The sequence below is a fragment of the Tachypleus tridentatus genome, chromosome 11 (genome assembly GCF_004210375.1).
Source record: "Tachypleus tridentatus isolate NWPU-2018 chromosome 11, ASM421037v1, whole genome shotgun sequence".
Lineage (NCBI taxonomy): Eukaryota > Metazoa > Arthropoda > Merostomata > Xiphosura > Limulidae > Tachypleus > Tachypleus tridentatus.
The window spans coordinates 81,627,180-81,654,060 of record NC_134835.1 but is presented as its reverse complement, the minus strand read 5'-3'; the positions used below and the strand labels follow the sequence as shown (position 1 = coordinate 81,654,060).

The following is a 26,881-nucleotide window of genomic DNA, read 5'->3' as shown; positions in this document are numbered from 1 at the left end:
AGGTTTGCTTTAGGCTTACTTCTCAACTCGGGTTAACGCCATTGTTTCTTTTCTGAAGGAACTGATATTCAGTTTTTTGCCGATTAAGTTGATCACTCGATAGTCTTAAATGGCACATTATATTATTTATTTCTAGACTAATTCTGGCTGTTGTTGAGTTAAGGGAAGATTCTAAACTTGGACCTTTTTTAGGACTAAAATACTAAAAAAACATTAAACCACATTATATACATATATATTTTGTCTTTTAAAACTGGTTATATGACAATAGATATTTAACATCTTTCATCTGCAAAGGTTAGTTCGAGCTTTGTATGTCCTGCAAATAAATCTGAGGGGTTCACTAAGGATCTCTTAGTCGCTACATAATATTATAAATATCTGGTGGATGACGGATCTTGAAGGTTTTCTGACGAGTTTCATTAAGAATCAATAGTCGTTATATCATATTATGATATAAATGAAATGAATCAAAACTAACAGAGAATAGCATATTTTAAAACATGTTTATGTTAGAGACAATGCTAAATCAAAGATGTTACGGTTTAATGTGTGTGTTTCTTATAGCAAAACCACATTGGGTTATCTGGTGAGCCCACCGCGGGAAATCTAACTCCTGATTTCAGCATTGTAAATCCGTAGACTTACCGCTACACTAGCGAGAGACTGCGGTTTAATCTGAACCGTAGTTCTACATATACACGTATGTCTGAACGTAATATTGAAAATCCAAGATACAGATTTCTTCGATATACAATAATGAATATAAATTATAAAGTTTTCTATAGACAAATCTTGTTATTTTAGTTTAGTTTTTAAATAAATTCAAGGTTATCAACTTTGATGTTTTTACCCCAACAAACTCTAGAAAACAAATGCCCAATAGTGTATTTATACAGTATTTTACATTGTTCGTCAATTTTACATATAACAAAGCCCATGATATTGTTATTTTCGTCTATAACAACGGGAGATCGGTTTTTCTTTTTGCAGTTATAAACCAATGTCTGGCTTTCTTCAAGCTATTTTCAAGTGGAATGTCTTCTCAAAAAGCGATTGCACGCACGTCATGTGACAAGTCTCATTTTTCAAGTAGGGGAAAGCATATTTAAATGCTTCAGGTGTTCACGATTTATTCAGTGTACCGGATATATACACCAGGATACACCCGTGCTCTAGTCTTAACCAAGTATAGCAACATGTGAACAAAACTAGTGTTTTTCACGGAGAGCGTTTACGCACATACAAACTACACTAATATTCTGAAATATTTTTTTACAATATACCTTGATAGAGACATATTTGTTTTCTGTTTTAGGGTAAGTCTACGACGATAATACCATATTGCACAGGTAATTAAGCAATATCTCAGTTAAAAGTAGTTAATGTACGTAACATAATTTATGGATTTTAATCATTAACTACGAGAGTGATACCTTATTATATCACAATACCACTAATAATAATTTATTGACACTATTTATTGTTGTATGAGAGTTTCTGTTAAGAAACGAGTATCAAAACAATTTTAACTACATTTCGTTTGTTGCACACCAACGTCGGCGAGACCCTTCATCAATACCAAAGTTATTAGACAGAATGGATTTCAATGTAAAAAAAAAAGTTTTGTCGACACTGCCTTCACTACACATTCGTGAGACATCAAGTTTAATGTAGTTTAATAATTACTCTAGCGAAACGTGATGTTTTACTGAGCAATAGTGTAATAATTATTTTTATTTCACCGTTTCCATCAGCAAGAATGCATAATAACCTTTCAAATACATTTTACTGCCGTGATTTTGTTAATTTTGTAACACTATAAAAAACGCTTAGTGTTTTATCTATAAACTGTTTGCTGTAAGGCAGTTGGCCTGATGAGGAAGTCTAGAAGTTGTTATGAAATTATTTACCCTTCTTCAGTATCTGGTATACCTAATGTAAAGAATGCCATCAGCAATTCCACTGATATTTTGAAGAAAATATTCCATAATGCAAGAAACTGGAGAACAGTTAATTCAAAGTTAAAGAAGGTAGAATATTTAAGAATTAAAATCGTGTTTCGCTTATATAACAAGGAATCAAACTGCAAATATAAATGTTTGAAAGCAACAATTATTTTAGAATATTAAGATTGAAAAGTGTGATTAAAATTAATTAACTTTTCTAAAGCTATTTCGTAGAACTTGGCAAGCACAAGTGACACAAACGTCTCTCGCCCGAGATGCTAAGTTCTGTCATGATCGGTCACTGGCTAATTTTAAAATTTCCACCAAAAAGGGCCGCTTTTATATCTTTTGAAGAAAATTAATGCCGCTAAAATCAGTTGCTGTAACAAAAGAAAAAAAACGATTAGTGAAACACAAGAATCACTATCATAATACTATAATGGAACTCTTGCTTATATGATTCCGGAAAAACGTTTTTATTACGTAATGTGCAACCCTCAAATCTGCGAAATTTTTATCCTATATACATGTAGACTTGCAATTGGGTCACGATTTTCCTGTTTCGTCTCCGTTTTCCGTCACGAAGAACTTTGCCTTTCTCCATTCTTAGGATGAATATATGACGTTACGAATACGTCACACATGGATCTAATACATTGGAGCCACGAGTAATTAAAAATAATGTTTCTACTTACGAAATATTAAAATGATCGTCTGAAAAATAGCTTTTAGACTAAATAGTTAAATCTAGAAACATAATCACGATTACTCAAAACTCACCGTGATAAAAATGTGAAGCTTATGAACCCAAAACAAACTTTATTTATTTTCATTACGTAAGTAGAAACACGTGAACCTTCTTGTGTAATTAAACTGTCGGCCCGGCATGGCCAAGTGGTTTAAGGCGTGCGACACGTAATCTGAGGATCCTGGTTTTGAATCCCCGTCGCGCTAAACATGCTCGCCATTTTAGCCGTGGGGGCGTTATAATGTGACAGTCAATTCCACTATTCATTGGTAAAAGAGTATCCCAAGAGTTGGCGGTAGGTGGTGATGGCTAGCTGCCTTCCCTCTAGTCTTACACTGCTAAATTAGGGACGGCTAGCGCAGACAGCCCTTGAGTAGCTTTGCGCGAAATTCAAAAAACAACACAAACAAACAAAATTAAACCGTCTTTTAAAGAAACAATAAGTCTTACTTTCAGTTTAACACTTCCTTACTCTAGCATATCACACAGTCTTACAGTTTGTTTTAACAATGCTAGTATTATATAATAATAGACATTTCCAAACTAAAATGCATGGTTTATTTGATAGAAATCCAAACACAATCTCGTGAGAAGCACGTGGTTCTTTTGATTACAATAACAAAATTATCTTCCACATTTCTTAAAATAAAGTGACGGAAACATGGTCTAACTTGTTAAACGTCTTTAGTTTTAGCACACATCTTCTTTACGTTTATAGTTTTAATTAAAACGTTAAACAAGAATGTATTCTTGAACACCTCTGTTGTTTACTTTTTCTGTTTTGGCGTTTACTTTACTTTTGTGTACTGTTCTTATCACATTTACCTTACTTTTGTATACTGTACGTATAGCGTTTACCTTACTTTTATGTACTATTCTTATACCTTATAACGTTTATCTTATTTTTGTGTACTGTTCTTGTAACAGTTAGCTTACGTTTGTGGACTGTTCTTACAACGTTCAACATGCCGTGTTACCATAGCGCGGAACTGTTGTACTTTGTTCTTTGTTTGAAGACTAAATGCAGGCATTTTTTAATAATGATGAAAGCAAAGCCGTAATTATTAATTTGTTTTAAGTAATACAAATACATATCACAAATTCAAGAGTTATAAAGGTGCTTTAAAATTACTTAGCATTCCTATATATAATTAAATATACATCAATATTCCTTGTCTGTATGTGTATCACGCAACTCTTCCTAAACCAATGGTCGTACTGAACCGAATCGTCTTGGTTCCGAGGTTTTCACAAAGGTTTCAACTCAGCTCCTTAGAGAACCCGAGTAATTCTCGAAGACACTTTTACGGGGATTATCTGAAAGTAGACTCCAAGCAAACAGAAATGAATAAATAGAGACTTTTATTCAAAATAATATTTTTTTAGTCACCGTGTTGGTCGGCTTTTTATTTTCCGTTGTCATTTCAACTGGTTGAAGTGATGAAAACAGAGGCAGAAGTAAATCAAGACCAAACAAAAGAGTTCAATAATATTGTAAATACCCCACTTTTATAGTCCTACAGCCTACACTAGGTTAGATAATTCGATTACACATAGTCCCAGTTGACCTGAAGTTTTTATACCACTTATTTGAATATGTTACTTTCGTGCAAGGTCCGTACGCAGAATAATGCATACTAGTTCGAGACTAAATTCGTATCATGTAACTTTTATCTATGTTAAAAGATTAACGTATGTTTACGACCTTTCGATGTCGGTTTTACAATAATGTCATGACTATATGTAAAACTGCAAAGAAATATAAAAAAGCTATCTTTATATAACTAAAATAATGTGCATTCTATACTGATTATGGAAGGATAATAACAATAGGTATTTCAGCCTGGATACAGATATATTCTGTACTCTTTATTCAATATAAAATTAATGGTTATGTAAGTTGACATTTGTAATCCTGAATTTTAAAAACTGTGTTCAATAAACCTAAATATTCAGTATCATATGTGAAGTGAACTGATTTAGATAAATATTTTTAAGATTTTTGTTTCGTATTTAGAAGTGATATTTTCCAAGAATTTCTTTAGAAATTCTACTACTTTCGTAAGTGTAGCAAGGGGATCCAATGGAAGAAATAGTATCATTTTCATAAGTGTAGCAGAGAGACCCAGTGGATGTTTCATCGTAAATCCTAATTATTAGTATTATTTTTACAATAATTGAAATCTTTCTACTCAACTTTTACTATATAAAACTACCTTGACTTTTGAGATGTATCATTAACTTTAAGTACTTGCGATGGAGTTTGTTCTCCTGAAATTTTCATATGGGACTATTATGTTTAACCTTTAACAATTGTAATACGAAACTTACTTCAGCCGTTTTTTCAGCCGTGGAGGCGTTATAATGTTACGGTCAATCCCACTATTCGTTAGTATAAGAGTAGCCCAAGAGTTGGCGGTGGATGGTGATGACTAGCTGCCTTTCCTATTATCTTTCACTCTTAAATTAGGGACGGCCAGCGCAGACAGCCATCGTGTGGCTTTGCATGAAATTCTAAAAAAACATAACATGTGACTGCACATTATTTTTTATTAAAACCTTGTTTTATACAACCTTTCACTCTTTAAGATTAAGTGTCACTATTATAACATGTACACAGCATAAATAAAAGAAAGTATTTCCTGATTACATACAGACTATTAACTTTCACATCCTACAAGATATAACACATTTTTAATGCTGTGAAAAAATAATTTAAACTCGTATAAACTGTATTTCTTTAAAACATGATTCTTTTATATCATGCTTAAGAAAAAGAGCAAACCGTGATTTATTCGTAATAAAAAACATGTGCTTATTTTAATTGCAATTATAATTTGTACTGCTGTAAATGTTCAATTTTGAATGCCAATTTCGTTCTTATAATAACGTATCGACCAAATAGGTTGGCCCGCCATGGCCAGATGGTTAAGGCATTCGATTCGTAATCTACAGGCCGTGGGTTTGAATACCCGTCACACCAGATTCGCTCGTCCTTTCAGCCGTGGAGGCGTTATAAACTGATATGACGGTCAATCCCACTATTCGTTGGTGAAAGAGTAGTTCAAGATTTGGCGGTTGGTGGTGATGACTAGATGCCTTACTTTAGTCTTATACTGCTAAATTAATGATGGCTAAGGCAGATAGCTCTCGTGTAGCTTTGCTTAAAAATCGAAAAACAAACAAACAATCGAACAGTACTTTAAAGGATAGAGCTGAGGCTCTGGTCTCTTCGATCTATATTAATAATAAAATTCAATTATCTTCAACATTTAACTTTATTCTGTGGATATGTCATTAAAGTAAGCTACTTACTTGAGCTCCTGATGACTTCCGTCATCAGATGCAGTCAATCATTGTAGAATAGCACTTCAAACGTTAATTTTTTAGAACAATTAAATTAATGAGTGCTTTTGAAAGCATCTATAATAGTTATTCAGGACTCAACTAATGACTTTTTACTTCGTTGTATGAGAACCTATGAACATATTAATTGATTCCGGACTCAAACGTTGCTACCATTTTCAATGAAAGTTAAAAAAAAAAATCTATTTTCGGAATGACTTAACCTATCAACAATATTACGAAGCGTTTGAGCTTTTCTGCTAACCGCAGAGCTATTCAGTTTGATTAAATTAATGTTTTTTATATATTTCTGGTTAATATAAAACAAAACATCACATTGATGAAAAAAATAAACTAATATAATAAACAGAATTATAATATACATGTTTTAGATTAGATATACCCTATGTTTTAATTTATACAAAATAAATCCAATATTTTGACATAGTACAAGTTATTACTAGGAATAGTTGACGATGAATCCCCTAGCTGTCGTAGGAAATCAGTTTTTGTTTGTTTTTGAATTTTGCGCAAAGCTACACGAGGGCTATCTGCGCTAGCCGTCTCTAATTTAGCAGTGTAAGACTAGAGGGAAAACAATTAGTCATCATCACCCACCGCCGACTGTTGGGCTACTTATTTACCAACAAATAGTAGGATTGACGGTCACGTCATAACGCCCCCACAGCGTAATTTATACAATAGAATCCTGTATAGTTAAATTCTGGTAGTGGTTCTATCGGGACATTAGTAGATGAAATTATCTCCCTTTGCCATTTAACATTTATGAATTTCGTTGACTGGAATGGGGCACCCTCTCCCCTGTCGGTGGCTCGTAGCAAGTCTTGGAGCAAGTAATGCTAAAACTCTAGTTTTGATACTTGTGGTAGGCGGAGCACAAATGCTCATAGTGTAGTTTTATGCTTAACAGCAAACATCTGTTAACTGGCAAGCTTTAAGACTTAGTCTTTTAAAACATCTAAATGTGACAACTTTTCGGATGTTTGTCATAGCGTAGATAAATATCCAAATTATTTTGAAAGGTTTTAAACAATGACTTAATATTCATAGTCTCCACCAAATTATTCTTTTAAAGGTTTACATTTAACAAAAAACTGCCATTAACTGGCAAGCTTTAATAAAACTTCACGCTTTAATACATCTAAGTTTGACAGCTTTTCGGTGTTGTTTTTTTATAGCATAGTTGAATAATCGAATAATTTTGAAAGTTACTGAACAATTACTTAATATTAATCATCTCTACTCAAATCTTTCCTTAAAACATTTACGTTAAACAGGTGATCATAAAGAAAACTCTATATTTAAAGTAGTAATTATTGAATTTAATGGTTTAGTTTGGTAGTTGTTAAAGACGAAGTCAAACAATCGACTCTTTGCTTTGCTTACCACGGTTTTTTAAACCCGATTTCTGAGTTGTAAGGCTGAAGACTTAGATCTCTGCCCTATGGATGACTACCGTATATAACTTTTCTGTTTAGTACTTTCCTCTAAGAAACTTCAGTGACTCTTCATTTTCTTTATAAATGCTTACCAACGCTAAAATCAGGAGTTCGATTTCCCTCGGTAGACTCAGTAGATAATCCAATGTGGCTTTGATATAAGAAAAACACATAAACGTACACACAAATGTTTACAACACGAATTCTGAAACAAACTAGGATGCTTAACTAAAAACAAAAAATTCATAGAATAAAATTCAATTAATGTAAAAAAAATTCATTAAGGTAGTTCATAAATGAAGTAAATAGAATAGAACGTATAATAATATTTAGTTGTCATTATACATATCTCGGAATAATACAGGGTGTTCAGAAAGTCACTGTTCACTTATATATTTATTAACAGACATGTTTCAATATAGAATACAGGAGGTAAATATGAATGACAATTATAAACAATGTTGAAAGTGACCCCGTTGGCATCAATACAGGCTTGGATCTTTCTTATTTTGTTTCTAAACACCGCTATCAGTTGCTGGCTTGAAATAGACTGAATGAATACTGTTATCACTGCTTTCAAAACTGCACAGTGACTTTCCGAACACCATGTATTTAGTTGCCAACATATATCTGTATGTTAGAATAATATTTAGTTGCCAATATACATATATGTTAGAGTCTAAGTGGTCGTTATAACGCATTTGAGCCTAACAACGTACATATACTATTATGTTGTGTTAACTTTAACCAGATAATGCTTGAGGTAGAAAAATATCTCGTGAAACTTCTTTGTAAAAACAGTGAAGCTTTATTGGTATCATAATGTTTTTTGTTTTTTTTTACCATGAATATTTATTAACTTCTGAAGTTGAGTATGAATTAGATCTGTGAAGGAATAAAAAGTAACTAATAAGAAACCGTGAGATAAACTACTTTCACGTTCAGAGCTCTTTCTTATAACACAGCGGACGGATTTCTTATTCCAGATACTAAGTACCTATAACGGATACAGTCTTAAATAACTTAATCTTATAGTCATTTCTCTAATAATTTCGTATAGAATGTCAGTAGGAATTTTCCTAATACACAAAATAAATATTTTTTAGTGGATATTATTATTTCATATACTGGAAAAGATTAATTTCTTAGTTTCTTGTAGTAGCCACACGTTCGTAGACTCAGCAGAAAGTTTGAATGCAGTTTGTTCCTTGCTGTGGCATCACCCATAAAGCCATTTTACAGCTGTGCTGCCATCTGTGATCAAAGAGGATATTTTTAATATAACGAATTTACTTGTAAAACATTTAAATTATGTCCAAAGGTAACGAAAGCATAACTTTAAAATTGAAGTTTCAAATCAGTAGATTATACAAACATACACAAAAAAGAACTAACTGAAAAATAAATTATTTTAATTATTACAAATTTTAAGTAGTTTCTATAAATATCAGATTGAGTCGTATTGGCCCGGCACGGTCGGGTGGCTCGGGTGCTCGACTCGTAATATAATGGTCATTGGCTCGAATCTCTCTCACATCTCCAATGTTCGCTCTTTCAACCAAGGGGCGTTATAATGTAACGGTCAATCTCACTATTCGTTGGTAAAAGACTAACCCAAGAGATGATGATGGGTAATGGTGAAGAACCAGTTGTTATTGTTTTACGTTTTTTCAATAATGTTTTCAGTAGTAACCGAGATATTAATCTGATAAAGTTTTATTAGCACAATTTTAATCAAATCCCTGAGAGAAACAGGTAATATTACGCATTTACTTATAAATAATTTACATCGTGTAAACGTCAAAAAGGTCCCAGTGTTGTACTCTTAAGTACAGCTTAAACTTGGAAACAAGAATATATTGAACTTTCTCTCTTTGATCAACTGTTAATTTTTTTACCTAATACTCTTCTGTAATACGGTTTTCTCGAATTTTTTGTTGTTTTTTAATAACTTTATTGAATGTCTGTATGGATCACTACGTCTTTCAGCCAAATAACGTTTAATGATAGTTAGTGCCAAAAATATATTGATTAAAACCGTGACAAACGTTTAGTTATACGACTGACACTTATATAACAGTAATGCATATGTTTTGAAATAAGATTATAGAATCATATTTACTACAAAAACACTGTAAATTTTCTATTTACCTGATAAGGTTATATTAATTACCACCATGTAGATGCTGTTTTAACCTTACCGCTAATTTTGTTTTAATGAAAACACTCTAATTAAATAACTTCCTGCTTATTACATATCAATTACTTTAATAATTAAAATTTAAAGGCTGTTGGGGATACTACTGCAGCCGAATGGTTTGTCGTTATGTTATATTTACCTAACCAAAAGGAAAGAAACAGTGGAAATTTATATAAATAAAACTAGCAAGCACATAACTTTGTTTTCGATTAATTATGTTTTTTCCTTAATTAACTCTAACTAGTTGCTGGTTAATGCCATCATTCCAAAACCATGCCTAGATTCAGCTAAGGCAAATGACCTTATTATACACTTCTCTTAATTTTTCAGATGTGTTGTAAATAAAACTGCATGTGTGGCTGTACGTTACTATGGCGACAGGCCCAAGTGGCTCCGCCTTAGTACCGCCTACAATCATCGTTGATGAAGAGCCGGCAGAACAGATCGTTGAATATGTACCAACAGATGGACTTCTGACGCCTCCGGATATACTAGATAGCGTAGATTGGGCACAACTTCCGCTTTCTCGCCATAGACTTTCATACAGGTTTGTTTACATGTCAATATTTTATGAATCTTAGTATTAAGTCCAAAATATCATTCTATGAAAGAGCAACAACATTGATGTCTAACTTTCGTCCTTCGATAAAAAGAAAAACAAGGAAAAGCATTAATATGAAATAACTGTTATTACAATTATTATGTTACAAAAATTTAATACATTAGAAATGTATAACTGAAAATTATTACTTTCAGAAACTTAACAGAATAAATTATCAGATGGCGTTCATTGAAACTTGTACAAAATCGTGATTTACAAAGCTTAACATTTCTATAGTTAATGTTCTATAAGCTTATCACCACTGAAATGATCGTATGAAATAGTTAATAAGAAAATGTTAGCATAAAAAGCTTTTACCAAAAATATAAATTAATTAAGTTGCTTTACTTGCTATCCTTTTAAAGCTACGTTTAATAATTACAAATGTGTATTGAACGTTCAGTTGAAGGTGGAAAACAATCATCAGTGAAATTACGTTCTGAAACTCTCGTGAATTAATGTGAAGTTGAATGACATGATGACAAAAACTGATCATTCTACAACAGAACATGTGTATATTAATGCTCGCTTATAATACGATACAGACATTTTCACAGTAAAGTATCACATAATGAGTTTCAACGTGTATATATCATTGTAAACCATATGATATTATTAGTTAGTCATCTAAAATTGACCATATCATATTAATGCTTCTGACATTAATCTGTTACGCTAAGTTTGGTATAATCTCACTAGATGGCAGAGCAAGCAGTTCGTTTTGTATCATTTGGTTTGAATTCTGCGCAAAGCTGCTCGAGGGCCCTCTGCGCTGGCCGTCCCTAATTTAGCAGTATAAGACTAGAAGGAATGCAGTTAATCATCACCACCCACCGCCAACTCTTGAACTACTCTTTTACCAACGAATAGTGGGATTGACTGTACTTTATAACTCTCCCACGGCTGAAAGGGCGAGCATGTTTAGTGTGACGGAGGTTCGAACCTGTATAACCCTCGAATTATGAGTCGAGTGCCTTAACCACTTGGCCATGCCGGGCCGTATGCTTTGGGATTTAAGTTGTTATTAAAATAAAGTTGATTTTTAGTGTTTATTAATGTTAATGCATAATATTTTATTAACGTGTCGTTTTTTATAAGTTCATAGAGCGGAATACTTTAAAACTGCAAGTAAAATGTTCTGCTTAAATATTTTATGTCTTCTGATTATTATTTGTTTGTTTTGAATTTCGCGCGAAGCTACTCAAAGGCTATCTGCGCTTAGCCATCCCTAATTTATCAGAGTAAGACTAGAGGGAAGGCAACTAGTCATCACCACCCACCGCCAACTCTTGGGCTACTCTTTGACTAAAGAATAGTGGGATTGGCCGTCACATTATAATGCCCTCACGGCTGAAATGGTGAGCACGTTTAGTACGACCGGGATTCGAACCCGCGACCCTCAGCTTGCGAGTCGAACGTCTTAACACGCTTGGCCATGCCGGGTCCCCTGTGTGTTACTAAAAGAGTAACCCAACATCTGGTCTTACACTGCTAAATTATGGAAGTCTAGCGAACATAATCAGAAATTCAAAAACAATCAATACTAATTTACACCGTATGACCAACAATATTAATAAACTTCGCTTAAAAGATGGAGTATCTTATTAATTACAAAACACACAAAAATTTGTTGTCCATCCTAACATCCACATAGCTCATTACCACATATCATACTTGCATTTACTTCTAAGTAGTTCAATATTGCTACTGCACGGGTGATGTAACATCGGTAAAAATTACACATCAAGTACTCTTTACATCATTTGACACGTTTTTCATTTTCAAAACATTCTAAATGCATTGAAATTTTTAATTACCAAACTTTAAGCTGGAGTTTGTTTCAAAAAATTAATTTACTAAAAGGTATTTTTATTACCGAGGAATTTCTACCTAGAACTTTTCAGACTAAATATAAACAATTCAAAGTTTGAGAAACGATCGGCTCGTTTTAAAAGAGATGCGAAATTATCTTGTTATTTCTATATGTTGCTACAGATCTCCAAGAGATAGCAATAAACATAATGTAATATCTATCTTTGTAAGAGCTAGCTGATGCAAAGTCTCTTGTTAACCTGAAGATAACCTAGCAAGGTCGAAATGTTGTTCTCTGCTTATCAATAAAAGTGTTAATACCCATACCAGCAGTTCTGAGATACAACTAGCTGATTTAGTATTACTGGTGATATTTTCTTAGATTACATTTTCAATACATTTTAGTTACGCCAACCGTAAGTACTTCAATGATGAAATAAATACATTCGTAGTACATTGAACGCCAACTTTTAGAACACCTTATCGTGCTTTTCATGTTTTATTTAAACTAATTGCCTTGGGAAAATTTCTGTTTGTTTGTCAAATGCAAATATCCATTCAAAGATGGCGCCACAGAGAGTACAGCGTTAAACGTCACCCATCATTACATTCGAAAGTTTGATTGGTTGGTTTGGCGTTATATGGAAAAGTTTGAATAAGTATGATATATATCTTTTTAACTAGAAATATTTATTACATATCGCTGTTTCAGTCTAATCTTTATCCTATTTATCTTATATTTATTCTTACATTCTAAGTTAACTATTTTGATTACAATGGATAGGTAATGAATGCGTTGGAGAAAATCGATCACTGGCATTCATTCAAAGTTCCAGACACGAAAGTGATGTAACAGAAGTATACTCGTAATTAATTTTATTTTTACGTACGTAATGTTAATTAAATAAACCAAATAAAATTCTCAATATCCGAGGCACATGAAATTCTTTTTAGGCAGAATGAAGAGTAAACCAATCTATGAAACCGTTTTTATGTTTTTCCAGTTTTATTTCTCTGCGCCAGCAATACCAAGAGTGAAGAACGCGCACATCTAATTCTATTTAATTACTCATCAGGACCTCTATCGGCTTACCTTCAAACTGAAATTATCTTAGGCAGAATTAGATTAGAATAAATTAATTTATGAGGCCTTGGGCATATCCAAATACATCAATCAAAAGTGTTGACCTCCGAAGCCCAAAACTGTAATTAGGTCTCACGTCGGTGTCAAGAGATGACGTACCAATGAGCTAAAAGTTTGTACTTGAAAACAACAGCAACAACTAACGTATCTCGTGGCTTAACATTGTAGAAAATATCACTTTTTATTTTTGGAAAAGGAAAAAATATAATCTGCTGAACAATACTTCGAAACTACCAAACTTTACTATTACGAAATTTAGAATTTAAATGTTAATATGTATTAAATTTATGATATTAATAAGCACAATTTTCTTTTTTTAAAAAATTTATTTTAATATACAAACAAAAACAATACAATTTATAATAACAGTTGTAACTAACAATTATTGAAAATGATGGCTTATATACAAGAATTTACAATCTTATACATTCTACTGATTCTTATATCCGGTCTAGAACTGAATATTTTATCGACGATCCAGGTTCACAATGAGCGGATTAATTCTGAGTTGATATTGTCACATCTCGGTTTTAGCTAGCTAGCTGTCATTTCTTGATTGGCCTCACATAGGTTACAAGTTCACTTCTTACCAATGAAGATACTTAGCATCCTCCTAGAAATACTAACGTCCGTAGTTAATTTACTGAAGTTGAATGGTTTGCAATGCTCAAAATTTATAAACATTCCTGTTCAAATCCCGTAGTTTTATGAATGATAGACGTTAATCACAACTGTAACTTTCTAGACCTATACCACATTGACTGTAGCTGACTTATAACATTATTCTTAAATTGTTTCTCGGCTCCTAAGCTGCTATTATAAGAATCACGCGAGTTTCTCGAAATTTCAGCAATGTTCTAGCGCATTCTCATAAAGTATATATTATCGATTTGTATTCTAAGTAAATTTCTAGAAATTTGGAGAACAGGTAGGACTTACGGAACACACAGTAAAGAATGCACTCCACATGCAAAGAAAAAAGAAAACTGTACTGAAAAAAGCGTAGGTGTTATAATAAACGTGTAACGGTAAAGCGTAAGTGTTATAATAAACGTATAACGGTAAATTCGTCACAATTCCATATGTTCAAGTAAAGCTTAAGAGAAAAACAGAATTCTGAATTACTATAGAGACAACTAACGCTCCTCAAATACGAATGACCAATACAGCAGAGCGCATATAGCCCTCGTATAGCTTTGCGCGAAATTCAAAACAAACCAATACAGCAAAACTAGATTATAACAATATTCCTGAAGGAGAAGTTTTGTTGTTCTCTATAGTAATTCAGAATTCTGTTTTTCTCTTACAAACCCTACTTTCATATATTTGTTTCTTTCATGTTATACCACGACCCTGGTATTTCATATTGCTGTTCTTAAAGAAATTTGTTTTAATACAAAGGTTTTAAACAAAATGTCTAAATCCAGTTATATTATAGTTTTCAAAACACCACGATAAGTCATATTTCAAGTTTTAATTCTGAACAAACTTCGTTTCTGTGCTGTACACTTTAGTGTTGTATTTCAAAATGTCACTCGTCCATAGCGCAATAAAGTTGTTATTATAATTTATTTGTCTGTAAATACGATCATCCGTATGCTTTAGTAGGCAGCCATTTTTGTTAAGGCTGATTTAAAAAACATAAAGCGTCAACGCTAGTAGGATGATCTTCAGTGACGTCACTGGTTCCGTTCAGAAGTTTCTGACAACGGAAAATCTCAGTTGGTTTTTGGAAAAAACTCAGTTGGAAAATTATGGTTGGTTTAAAGAAGTTACGTTCCATATCTGACAATCATTTGTAGTGTAAGAAAAACATGAATAAGATAAATAAAAAGGAAATATTAATATATAAAAGGAAAGAAAAGATATCTAAAAATGAGTTGCTTTAGTTCTTAATCGGTTTTATTTAGATGTGCATTTCTAGTCCTTACTTACATTTTATTCTGTTTAATAGCAAGATAAATAAAACCGGAATTATACCATAATGTGCATGTTTCCCACACATTGTTTTCTAATACCAATCTATCGTGTGCGTTTGTATGTAGCGTTTGGAGAGTTTTTTCATAAAATTACCTTAAATATCAAAAACCTTTTGGAAGCTATGTTATTTCAAAATGTATTTCTGCATATATGTATTTAGGATAAAATGTTGCTTTTCTTGTATGTTGAAAGGAGTTTAAAATACATATACATAAAGTTGCCCCCTAGTGGCATAGCGGTAAGCCTGCGGATTTACAAACCTAGAAACCGGATATCGATATCTGGGCAGAGCACAGATAACCCATAATATATGAAGTTGTTTTATGTTAATTTTGTTGGAATTTCTAACGTTAAAGCTCGCTCCTCCTGATGACTCAGTGATACGTCTGAAAGCTTAAATCACTAAAAATTGAGTTTCGATACCTCTGGCGGGCAGAACACGTATAGTCAATTTAAGAATCTTTTTCATTAACAAAAAACACACACACACAAAACGTCACAAATAAATATTTTCTTCTTACACGAATTTTAACGACCAAAACAAATTAAAGTTATATTTATGTACTTGAGGAAATGTCCTTTCTAAACATTTCCACAAGGTTCTGAAAACGACGCTTGTGCGAACCGAAGCGATAAATTCAGTTTGGTGTTTGAATGCTATCATCAGTAACTTTTCCACCTTCTTCCACCTACTCGCCTCATAATTAGAGTGCTGTATATGTTTCTGTTTAAAATGTCTCACCTTCCGACTACTAGCACCGCAATACGGACTTTTCACCAGCTGTAATTGTTTTTTTTTTTCACTCTTTCTCTTGACGCCAAAAGAAAGATAATATTGAATTGTATATAATTTAGTCCTTTTTATTAGTATGGAAAATGCGGTCGCGGCAAATGCACTTTGGATGTAGAACAGAACTAGAACTGATTTATATACTTCCAGTTGCTGAAATCTGTAACTTCTGACAGCTGAATAGCGGAGTAAATTGTGGGCTTGGAGCCACAGTTATGGTTAGACACAGAACTTGACGGTTTTTTTGACAACTAAGTTCTAGGCCTTACGGCAGTGATATGAGCACCGCAATAGGTATAAAGTAAAATGTTCATGTTATTATATTCCAATAATGTTTTTTTGTCTAGTTTTTCATTGAATTAAATTATGGTAGGTGCTTTTCAAACAGCCAGGTTTATTGTAGTGAGAAACTTTACATATTGAGATGGTAGAGAAAAACCACACGTTAATATCGTTTTGCGGTCGCTCATTTTATGAGAACCGTTCCCGCGTGATATTCTTTTAAATTTCACGAATACAACCACATACACACCCAAAGGTGACACCTACTGAGCGTTAACGTATGTAAGTAAAAGAGAAAAAAAAAACATGTTATATTTCAATTCCGCTTGATGCCAAATTCTCTTACTAAATAACGTATATTTTCCTCACACGCATCGTTAAATCGCTAATGTTGTTCGCCACAAAATCAGCTTTTGTCACCAGGCGTAAAATTACTGATTGTTAACTACTCTAAAATAACCACTCTTCACGTAAGCTTTGTTTTTATGTAATTATCAATAACACCTTGTTAAGAAATATGTAAAGTACAACGATATAGAAAATTACCAGAAAAGACAATATTCGTCTGTTTTATTAACGTTAGATGCTCTGTTTAATATAACGTCAGTTATTTCGTCGCAAACTGTCACACTAAATTCTGAGTAAATGTGTCTTCTTTGTTTGAAATGTTATTAGTTATCAGGAAGATTGTTTGAAGGACGAAAAAAAAATTATTTGATAATCAAAAGCTTTTTATTAAAGGCGGTGGCGTCGAGCAAAACACTTCATTTTATTTTTTATCAAATTCAAATATTGGTTTCCGATCTATTTAGCAGAAAACGAGAATTTTTAACCACTATTTTGCAAAAGTTGAAAGAACATTACAAAGTACTGACATGGAGTAAATAATGTACAAGAGAATTAGTGTTTAAACTTACGCCTAATCCTTTCACACAAGTGGTTCATCAAAGAATAATTTTTAGAACCTTTCTATTTAACATACGTCACAAAATTAGCAGATAAATCAAAGAATAACTTGATTTTTATTTGCAAAAACAATTTATATAATTAGCAGTTATAAAGAACTCGGTTACAGCATGGGCCCAGCATGGCCAGGAGGTTAAGGTGCTCCTTTATAATCTGAAAGTCGTGGGCTTGAATCCCCCTCAAACCAAACATGCTCGTCCTTTTATCCGTGAGGGCGTTATAATGTAACAGTCAATCCCACTCTTCGTTGCTAAAAGAGTAGCCCAAGAGTTGGCGGTGGGTGTTGATGAATAGTAGCTGCTTTTTCTTTGTCTTACACTGCTAAATTACACTGCCTATACTTATTGTAACGACAGTATTATTAAAAAGTGTATGTTTTTCTTATAGCAAAGCCGCATTAGGCTACCTTCTGTGTTCATAGAGGAGAATCGAATCCCTGATTTTTGCATTGTATACTTGAAAACTTACTTACATTGTATATTTGAAAGACAATAATATTTTAAAAGAATTTTTAGGCGATATAAATGTTAACAGTAATGTAATTCTCAAGTTACTATACATATCCAACACTTCATAAGTCACTCTGTACCTGGAGGTAAAAATTCCATGAAATGTACATTATACATTTTAATATATGTAAACCTTAAGTACACCAACGAACATAACAAAAAGTATCTTATCACTACGAAACATAAGACAAGTTTGGTTTGTTTTAATGTTCGTGCATAGCTATAGGATAGCTATCTACACAAGCCGCCACTAATTTAAAAGTGATAGACTAGAGATAAATCAGCCATCACCACCAACTCTTGGACTACTATTTTACTTATGAATAGTAGGATTGATCGTAACTTATAACGCCCCCACATATGAAAGGACGAGCATATTCGTTGATGAGGTTTCGAAACCGCAACCCTCAGATTACGAGCGGAACGCTCTAACCACTATGCCTATACCAGACATTGAAGTATAAATAATTACAAATACTTAATTATTGAAAATTCCATAGAATGAACTAAAAGTAAAACATCTTTCGACGCTACATCTATCAAAATGTTTTGTTTCAACAACTCCTACACCAGCCTACTCTTACCTGAAATCAACGAAAACTCAAATGTGCAATTAACCGAACTTTCCACAATATTGGTAAGTTAATGATTTATATAAACGACACTATTTTTATAACATTCACATTAACACGTATCATTAGTTTACAGACGACACTATTTTTATAACATTCACATTAACACGTATTACTAGTTTAAACTTGACGAATTGAAACACATAACTTTTTTATACTTAACAACTACTTTCAGTAAGATTTGACTAACAAAACAGTTTAAGTACGTAAGCAGTATAATATATTTTAACATGAATTTCAATACGTCACACAACTTCTCTTAAAAGACTACCGTATTCTTTACACGTAATACATAATTTTTGACATAGTATTTATTCGATGGGCTTAACATTGAAGCTAAAACGTTCAACTAATATGAAATGAAGTGTATTTTCGCGATTTAAACATTGGCGTTATTAATAATTTTCCTTCAAGATTTACAATAAATTTTAAATTATAAATTTGCCGCTTATTGTTACAAACATCCCAAGGAAAATAAATTGTAATGTTTGCCTATCACAACTCATTATATATGCTAGAATTTGTTATGATTTGGAAGGTTTATGGAGAAAGTTCGAAGACTAACCCATTAACTTTTTAATATAGTTTTTAGCCGTGGCGTAGTAGCTCATGTAATGGTTCTGAGCTGATTTTTTTCGAGTAGAAACTTTTAGTTTCTCGGTTTGTCATCTTTTGACCGATTTGAAACCTAATTACTGTTTGGGACTCAGGAGATCAAATTCTTTTGATTGATCTATTTTACCACACCCAAGTTTCATACATTAATTTACACTAATCCTGCCCAAAAGAATTTCAATTTGGGGGTAGGCTCAGAGTAGAGATCCCGTTTGGGTAATAAAAATCGAATCGGGTATATGCGCACCCCATACTTAATATTACCGACGCACAAAAGTATAAGTAATATATAGGAAAAGAAAGCCTCATAGGTTAATTTACTGTAATCCTGTCTAAAGAATTTTCATGAGTTGTATCTACTGAGGTTTTCTTTTTTTTTTCTCTCTTCTTTTTTCCGACAAATCACACACAGTGTTTTTTTTTATATTTGATGGTAAGCACGATTTTTAAAGTAAAATGTATAATATTAACAACCACCTTTACATGCAATATTTAATAGGAATATTATTAAAAATATTAAACAAATTAACAAAATAATTATAGATTATGTACAACTTTCTTACACAACGGCAAACAGTCCTAAGCATTTCACATATCCGAAATACAGTTTTATTCAAATCTAACGTAAGTGGTCGTTGACTTAGTATAAAAAAACGTAACACAATGTAACAAAATGTTTACTTTTTTTTGTTCCTGGGCAGAAAGTGTTATTTCCCAATTGCTTATGCCTAAAGTAAATGGAAAACACCTATTTATCTCTTCAAACTTTGCTTTTGTGACCTGGGAGTGTATAACGAAAACATGAAGAGAGACTATATTTGGGGGCTGAAACGTGAAAATGGTTTACGTTAGAGTCACATATCTCGAAAAACTACTCACTTCTAAACATTTTTGTACATTTTTATAACTTTAGTATAAATACATGTAAATTTTGTTTCATATATTGTTTAATTCAGACCTTATGTAAATGAAAATGTGTAAATTTGCCCGTTTTTACATAGAAAATAGGTTAATTTCTAAATTTCATTATCCAGGTCACAAAAGCAAAGTTTGAAGGGAATAATGGATATTTTCTGTACTTTTACAACATAAGCAATTAAGAATAACAGATACTATCCAGGAACAAAATTTGTGTTACATAGTATAATTAACACAGCCAATACAGAATAGACATTACTTTATTCATCATATACTCTAACATAAGCTAAGCTTTTAAACTTCACACTTATAACTCAATTCAACTCCAGCAAGACTTAAGCTGGGTTAGTCATTTACCAGTGTGTAGTTGTTGACTCGGTATAGATCACACAGTAAGCACTGTCACTATAGGATACACATAACATTGTTCTTCCTAACTTTACTACTTCAACAAAAGTTTAAGAAATTATTACACCAGAGAGATTTAAAACAATATTTTTTTTGTCTTTAACGTTTATTAACTTTCTTCTTTTAAGACTAAGAACATGACATCTTTGGTTTATAAAATTCATAAACAATTTGTTTCAAGTCTGGACATTGAACATACTCAATTTATCAAGGTCAAATTAAGGTTGATATTGCTGTTGGTTTAGCGCAAAGCTTCACAATGCGCTCTGTTTATCACTAATCAAACCCCGGCAGTGAACGTTTAAGTATGTAAACTTATTGTTGATTCAATACAAATAGAATTTTCTACTGTTCTGCGGACAACTAGCTAGAACTTGCCACATAATAAATAAGACTTAAGCTTTATATGTTTGTATAGATCGCAGAATTAAATTCATTTTTTTTATTTTAGTTATATATGAAATTAAATATATTTAATAAACAACGTTAAAATCATTAATTAGCAATAACTACGTTTGACAAGTGTGATGAGTATGGTTCATGAAGCTTTACGTGTGACAGTTCTGTTTCAGTGTTTACTAATTCATCAAGCAAATTCAGCTTTGTTGAGTGTTTTTGGGATAAAGACCGAAAGTACTGCTAACAGCCAGGATATCCAACTGATGTTTTAAAACAGAATGGTCAAGGAGAAAGTTTCTGGCTTGCTTGTTACTCGAAATTAAGAATGATCATTATAAGTCTTTTGAATGTAGGGATTGAAATGGTTCAGAAACTAGAAGCATTCTACAACACATACACTGCACCCCCAGGATAGATGCACGTGTACGTTAGTTGATAGAATAAATAAATAAATAAATAATTTGATACAAGTAAAAGTTAAAATCATTCCGTTTTTACAACTAATACTTTTCTAGCCATGTGCCAACTACGTTTCTTATTGTGTTTTTTCTAGCTTCTCATATATATCCATATTCTTATCTCTTCAGTAGTTTCTAGTTACTTCTATAGTATGTCTATATTTTAGTTTTCTTAGTTTTGTCTATGTGGTAATTTTATATTTTGTTTACTTGATACGCTTCCAGACATCTGTCAGTCTGCTTGCTTGTATCTGTTTATTAATCTATCACATTTTTAAATTAGTGATTTATTTAGTTTGGTCAAGTAAGAAGTGAGAGCAAAATAGAAAAATTAGAAATATCTGCTAGTAAAAAAATGACTTCAACATTACATCAAAAATCTAAGTAAAAACATATTAAAAGCTTTTGTAACTAATTATTTTTCATGTTATTAGAGGGACAGAAGTTTACGGATTCGACTACCAACATTTTTGTGTGAGTACTTTCGACTGTCTATCGATATACACATAGTTTAAGAATGGGTGATTATTTTGTGTTAATAACGAATTTCATGTCTCCCTCGACCTAGTTCCTCTGTAAGCCAGAAGTGAGTTGATGGACCAACCCTTATGTCCAAGGTTCGATTTTTCATGGAGGGCAGAGCACATATGCCCATTTATGTAGCTTTGTGTTAAAACAAACTTTCGCTCCCCGGTGGTTCAGTGGAAATCTTGAGGGCTTATAACGTCAAAATTCGGGTTTTGATACCTGTGGTGGGCATAGTACAGATGATCCGTTGTGTAGCTTTGTTTTCAATAACAAGAATTTCTCGATCTACAAAGAATACAGATGTTAGTATGTCTTGGCATCGCTTGCAAAGCAGTGATTTCTGTTCAAAATATACACTTAAGGAATACAGCTAAATATAGAACACTGAAGCTGTGAAATATGTAATAACCTTTTAAACCTAATCCCCCGTAGTGTAAGTCAGCGGAAAGTTTACTCATTTGAAATGCTAAAACCTGAAGTCAATTCTTCGAGGTGAACAGATAGTCCATTTTATGTGTCTGTTCCCAAATAAAACAAACTGTGGTAAAATTCACAGCATGACCTCGGTAATTTTAAAATGTTGTTGTATACAATTTTACTGGTGGTTTGATTCGAAATTAATTTTTTTAATTATTTTTATTTTGAATATATATACCCTGTAAAACAAAGCATACCACCAAATATCTGATAATACCTATATACTGTGTATGTGTATATTTTATTATCTTGGATATGTCTGAGGTAATATATTTTGTATAATGTACAAACCTCCAAAAAGAATAATTAATTTAAAAAGTGTATTAGAATCAGAAGTTAATTTATCTCAAATTATCTTTCACAATAAAGACATTATCAGAATTAACCAAAGAAAGCGTGTGATACGCATTATAAAATACTTCCAGTGAACAAAAGTAAATAAAGCGACACCTAGCGGGAGAATAAACGTATAAAAGTACACAACGGAAAGGTATCGTCCTAGGCTACATTACATTTTCATTTATAGATTTCTTATCTTAAAATATTTATTTATCTATATAGAGCAAAGGAAGGTTCAGACCTAATGATCCTTCATTGTTTTTTAACACGCTCTCTTCCGTAACGTATTATCAGTACTATGTACCGTGAGGATTTGATAACAAAGAGAGATACGCAATTGTTACAAACGTTCGATTGAACGGTAGCACATGATACAAGTTTGAACCCTTGGACTGCACAACTATCCTTCCTAAGGTGGTTTCGACACTGCTATAGATGGGTGGGTTGAAATAACGAGAACCATTTCAACGCATTACCTAAAGCTGATTAACTCGGATGCTATAACGTACATTAGTAGATCCTGAAGATAATACGATCTAACGTATAGTTAGCGGCCAATCGACTTTGGGTTGGGTAACTGTTTATGTTAGTAAACCTATCTTTATATACATAGCTTTATATAGGGAGAACAGAAAGTCGGAACATGAATTTTTCCTTTAATAAGAAATGGTGCTATAACACTCCTTTGAAAGACCTTGCGTGAGTAACGTGGTGTTAAAAGCTTCCTTATAATGATTATAATAACAGCTGTCCGTAGACGTATACAGTAGGCAGGGCGAAGGTAATTGCTTGGAAGTGGTACCGCTGTTTAAAGTAGCCTTTTTGTAAGAAGCATCCCTACTTCAACTGCACGATATTGTGGTTTCTCCTAGAAAAAACAACTTTCCAGCTTTATTGTGTACATGTAATCTTTTCAGGCCCAATATAGATATTTTATAACATTTTGTGATCCCTGTGTTCATACATTAGAGAATTGTGACTGAGCTTGATCTAATTCTAAGTACAATATTCTCACTCTGAGTAGTGTTATGCTCAAGTCACTGGGATTAAGATGGTTTGTGGATCCAGCAACATAATCTCACTCTGAGTAGTGTTATGCTCAAGTCACTGGGATTAAGATGGTTTATGGATCCAGCAACGCGAATTATTTTATTTAAATATAAAGATGAATTAAAGAAACTACCGTCCTGCAAATTACAATAATATTTACTCAGAACTCCTATTTCTGATTGACCAACAGTGAATAGATAAAAAATAACAAGAGTTTTTTGACAGGTGGTCTTAGTATGGATATCGACTAATGAATTGAGGTTTGTTTCTATAGATGGAAAGTTTTAAATGATAAGTGTCATGAGTCTCATATTTTTCAATAATAACTAATGATGCTACATTGAAGAATAATTGATACAGATGCAAGCGACCAACCTTATTCTCCATTAAAACATCTAATGTGTTCTATTCTCTGATCATCATTGTTCCGACGAAACGCTACATTTAACCACAATGTCTGTGACAAAATATTGATTACACTATGTAACACAAATTTTGTTTCTGAATAGTATGTGTTATTTCTTAATTGCTTATGTTGTAAAAGTACAGAAAATAGTCATTATTCCCTACAGACTTCTCTTTTGTGACCTGGATAATGAAATTTAGATAACCTATTTTCTATGTAAAAACGGGCAAATTTTCGCATTTTCATTTACATAAGGTTTGAATAAAACAACATATGAGTCAAGATTTACATGTATTTATACCAAAGTTATACAAATATGTTTAGAAGTGAGTAGTTTTTCGAGATCTGCTACTGTAATGCAAATCACTTTCACGTATCAGCTCACAAATATAGTCTCACATCATGTTTTAGTTACACGCTCTCAGGTCACAAAAGCAAAGTTTGAAGAGAAAATATGTGTTTTCCATTTACTTTAGGCATAAGCAATTGGGAAATAACACTTTCTGTCCAGGAACAAGAAAAAATAAAACTTTTGTTACATGATGTTATTGGTGAAGGAAAATAACTGATTTTGTATTAAAACGGTTTACATTGGTAATTGAATAATATTTTCTTTTGTTATAGCACACAAAACTTTAGGTGTCTTCACTTGGTAACTTGTAATGGATTGATTATTTTAACCGAAATAATGAGGCGAAGTATGAAATAACCTGGTATTTAGGGCACTCGACTCGCAATCAGCAATTCGTCGACTTGAATTCCCATAGCCAAAAATGCTCTCTCATTCAGCTATGGGAGTGTTATAAAGCGATGGTCAATATGCTATTCATTGGCATGAGAGTAGCCAAAGAGGTGTTGGTGATTAGTGCTACCTGGATGCTTTTTCTTTAGCTTTTCACCATTAATTAGGGGTAGTTACCTGAAAAGGGGATGAACGCTACCAGGTAAAATTAGCCCTAGAATCACATATGTTGTATCACCCTCTCAGTTGCTTCAGCAGTCGTAAGTGGCCTCAGGACAAAAACAAGAACAACAGACAATTGGAGTAAAGTAATTAGTAAGGTAATAGTCAATGACGTTTTTAAATTTAGAAAACTAAAATGTTCAGGTGATTAAAATGTACTTAAAATGTTATAGTATACCGTAGAGCTTTTACACACAAAATTTCTTATATTTTGTCATTGTACATGCTATTGGCAAGAATGGCTTCTCGACAGGTAAAAAGTGAAACTATAAGTAATTGGTTTAAAACACTATGGTAGACTTCTTCAGTAGTGTACCGTAAGAACAAAATACTATATTATTGGGTGTACGGTCGACTTAATGTGTCTTAAGTCTATTTACAATGCCTGGGGGGGAGGTGAAATGAGAAACCCTGTTATGACAACCTGTTGGTCTATGATCTATAGTGACATAAACACCATTCCTTTCTGGCGTACGTTAAGTTCAGTTTTTGTCCTTTGCTCGATTACTACTGTCATGAAATCCTACGGCAACGAAGGTAAACAAATATATGCTCTGGAAGTACATTTTAAAATGTCACACAAAACCTTAGTCGAGTTTAGGTCTGGGAATTGTTGAAGTTAGGGAAAATGGTAGAGTTCCCTCTTATGCTACTCACATCAACCATAAACAGTTGATGATGGTGGCAACGTCACCTTGAAAACAACTATTTTCTTGAGGATACTATATAGCGAATTAAGGGTGAACATGATTTTTATGGACGTTCAGGCTCACTTCGTACCATGAAGATACAATCCACATCATTACTTCATCTTATGCAATATTTTAATTCGTCAATAGTCCAATCCTGATGGATTTTGCACCACACTAGATCCACTTTTCTGTTGACAGCTGAGACTAATGACTTTTGATTCAAACAACAGTTACTAGGATTCACTTCTTGCAACTTCCTACCCATTATTTTAGTTTTCATGGCTGGTTTTGATACATGTCTGATGTAAACTCTCAGTTGTTTGTCCTGAACATTTCTTGTTCTTCACAACTCGTGCTAACTGCCATTCAGTTTCCTGTTGGAGCAGTTTCTTCCATCTCATGCTGTATAAACTTGTTAGATGATTGCCTTTGACTTCGAGGTCAGTTACACTTTTTTCTCTATTAAAGCTCCAGCTAATTGAATCCCAACAATAATTCCTCTTTGTAATTCAGATGCATCACACGAATTGTTTAATTTGGTGCACTAGTCACACGGGAGACATTCTTTTGTCTGTCCACTCATCAAACAGTGGAATAATTCAATAAACAAATAACTATTTTTTTATCAAACAGCTATACCTTGATGATACGATGTAGTGATCCTATGACCCAGTCAGGTAATTAATCCTCAATAATAGGATGTAGTTTTCCTGGGATTCAATCACACATCCACATCTCGGTGGCACGATGAAGTGTTCCTGTGACTCAGTCAGGTAATAAATTCTCAAAAATAGGACGTAGTGGTCCTGTGGCTCAATCAGATAATAAATCCTCAAATATAGGATGTAGTGTTCCTGTGGCTCAGTCAGGTAATTAATCCTCAATGATAGGATGTAGTGTTCCTGTGGTTCAGTTAGGTAATTAATCCTCAGTGATAAAAATGTAGTATTCCTGTGACTCAGACAGGTAATTAATCATCAATGGTAGGATGTAGTGTTCCTGTGGTTCAGACAGGTAATTAATCATCAATGGTAGGATGTAGTATTCCTGTGACTCAGACAGGTAATTAATCCTCAATGTATAGTTCCTGTAGCTCGTTTGTATTGCATTCTGTTGTGTTAAAATAACAATATGGAAAACAATTAAATCAAACAATAGGACAGTAAATTAACTCCGGTGTTTCATCAGGGTAAGTATTTATATTCGTCA

At 32.9% G+C, this 26,881-nt stretch overlaps 1 protein-coding gene and 1 long non-coding RNA gene across 2 annotated transcripts in view; one reads left to right on the top strand and one right to left on the bottom strand.

Moving 5' to 3' along the window:
• LOC143232600 (eye-specific diacylglycerol kinase-like) overlaps nt 1-26,881 on the top strand; it is a 424,387-nt gene that overhangs the window by 138,688 nt on the left and 258,818 nt on the right. The window contains exon 2 of the mRNA XM_076468219.1: nt 10,033-10,249. Within this exon, the coding sequence (XP_076324334.1) occupies nt 10,074-10,249 (176 nt within the window). The 5' untranslated portion in view covers nt 10,033-10,073. The remainder of the gene's footprint in view (nt 1-10,032; nt 10,250-26,881) is intronic.
• LOC143232601 (uncharacterized) overlaps nt 3,488-26,881 on the bottom strand; it is a 45,967-nt gene continuing 22,573 nt past the window's right edge. The window contains exons 2-3 of the long non-coding RNA XR_013017626.1: nt 7,450-7,653; nt 3,488-5,211 (exon numbers count right to left, since the gene is read on the bottom strand). This is a non-coding gene — a long non-coding RNA (uncharacterized LOC143232601). The remainder of the gene's footprint in view (nt 5,212-7,449; nt 7,654-26,881) is intronic.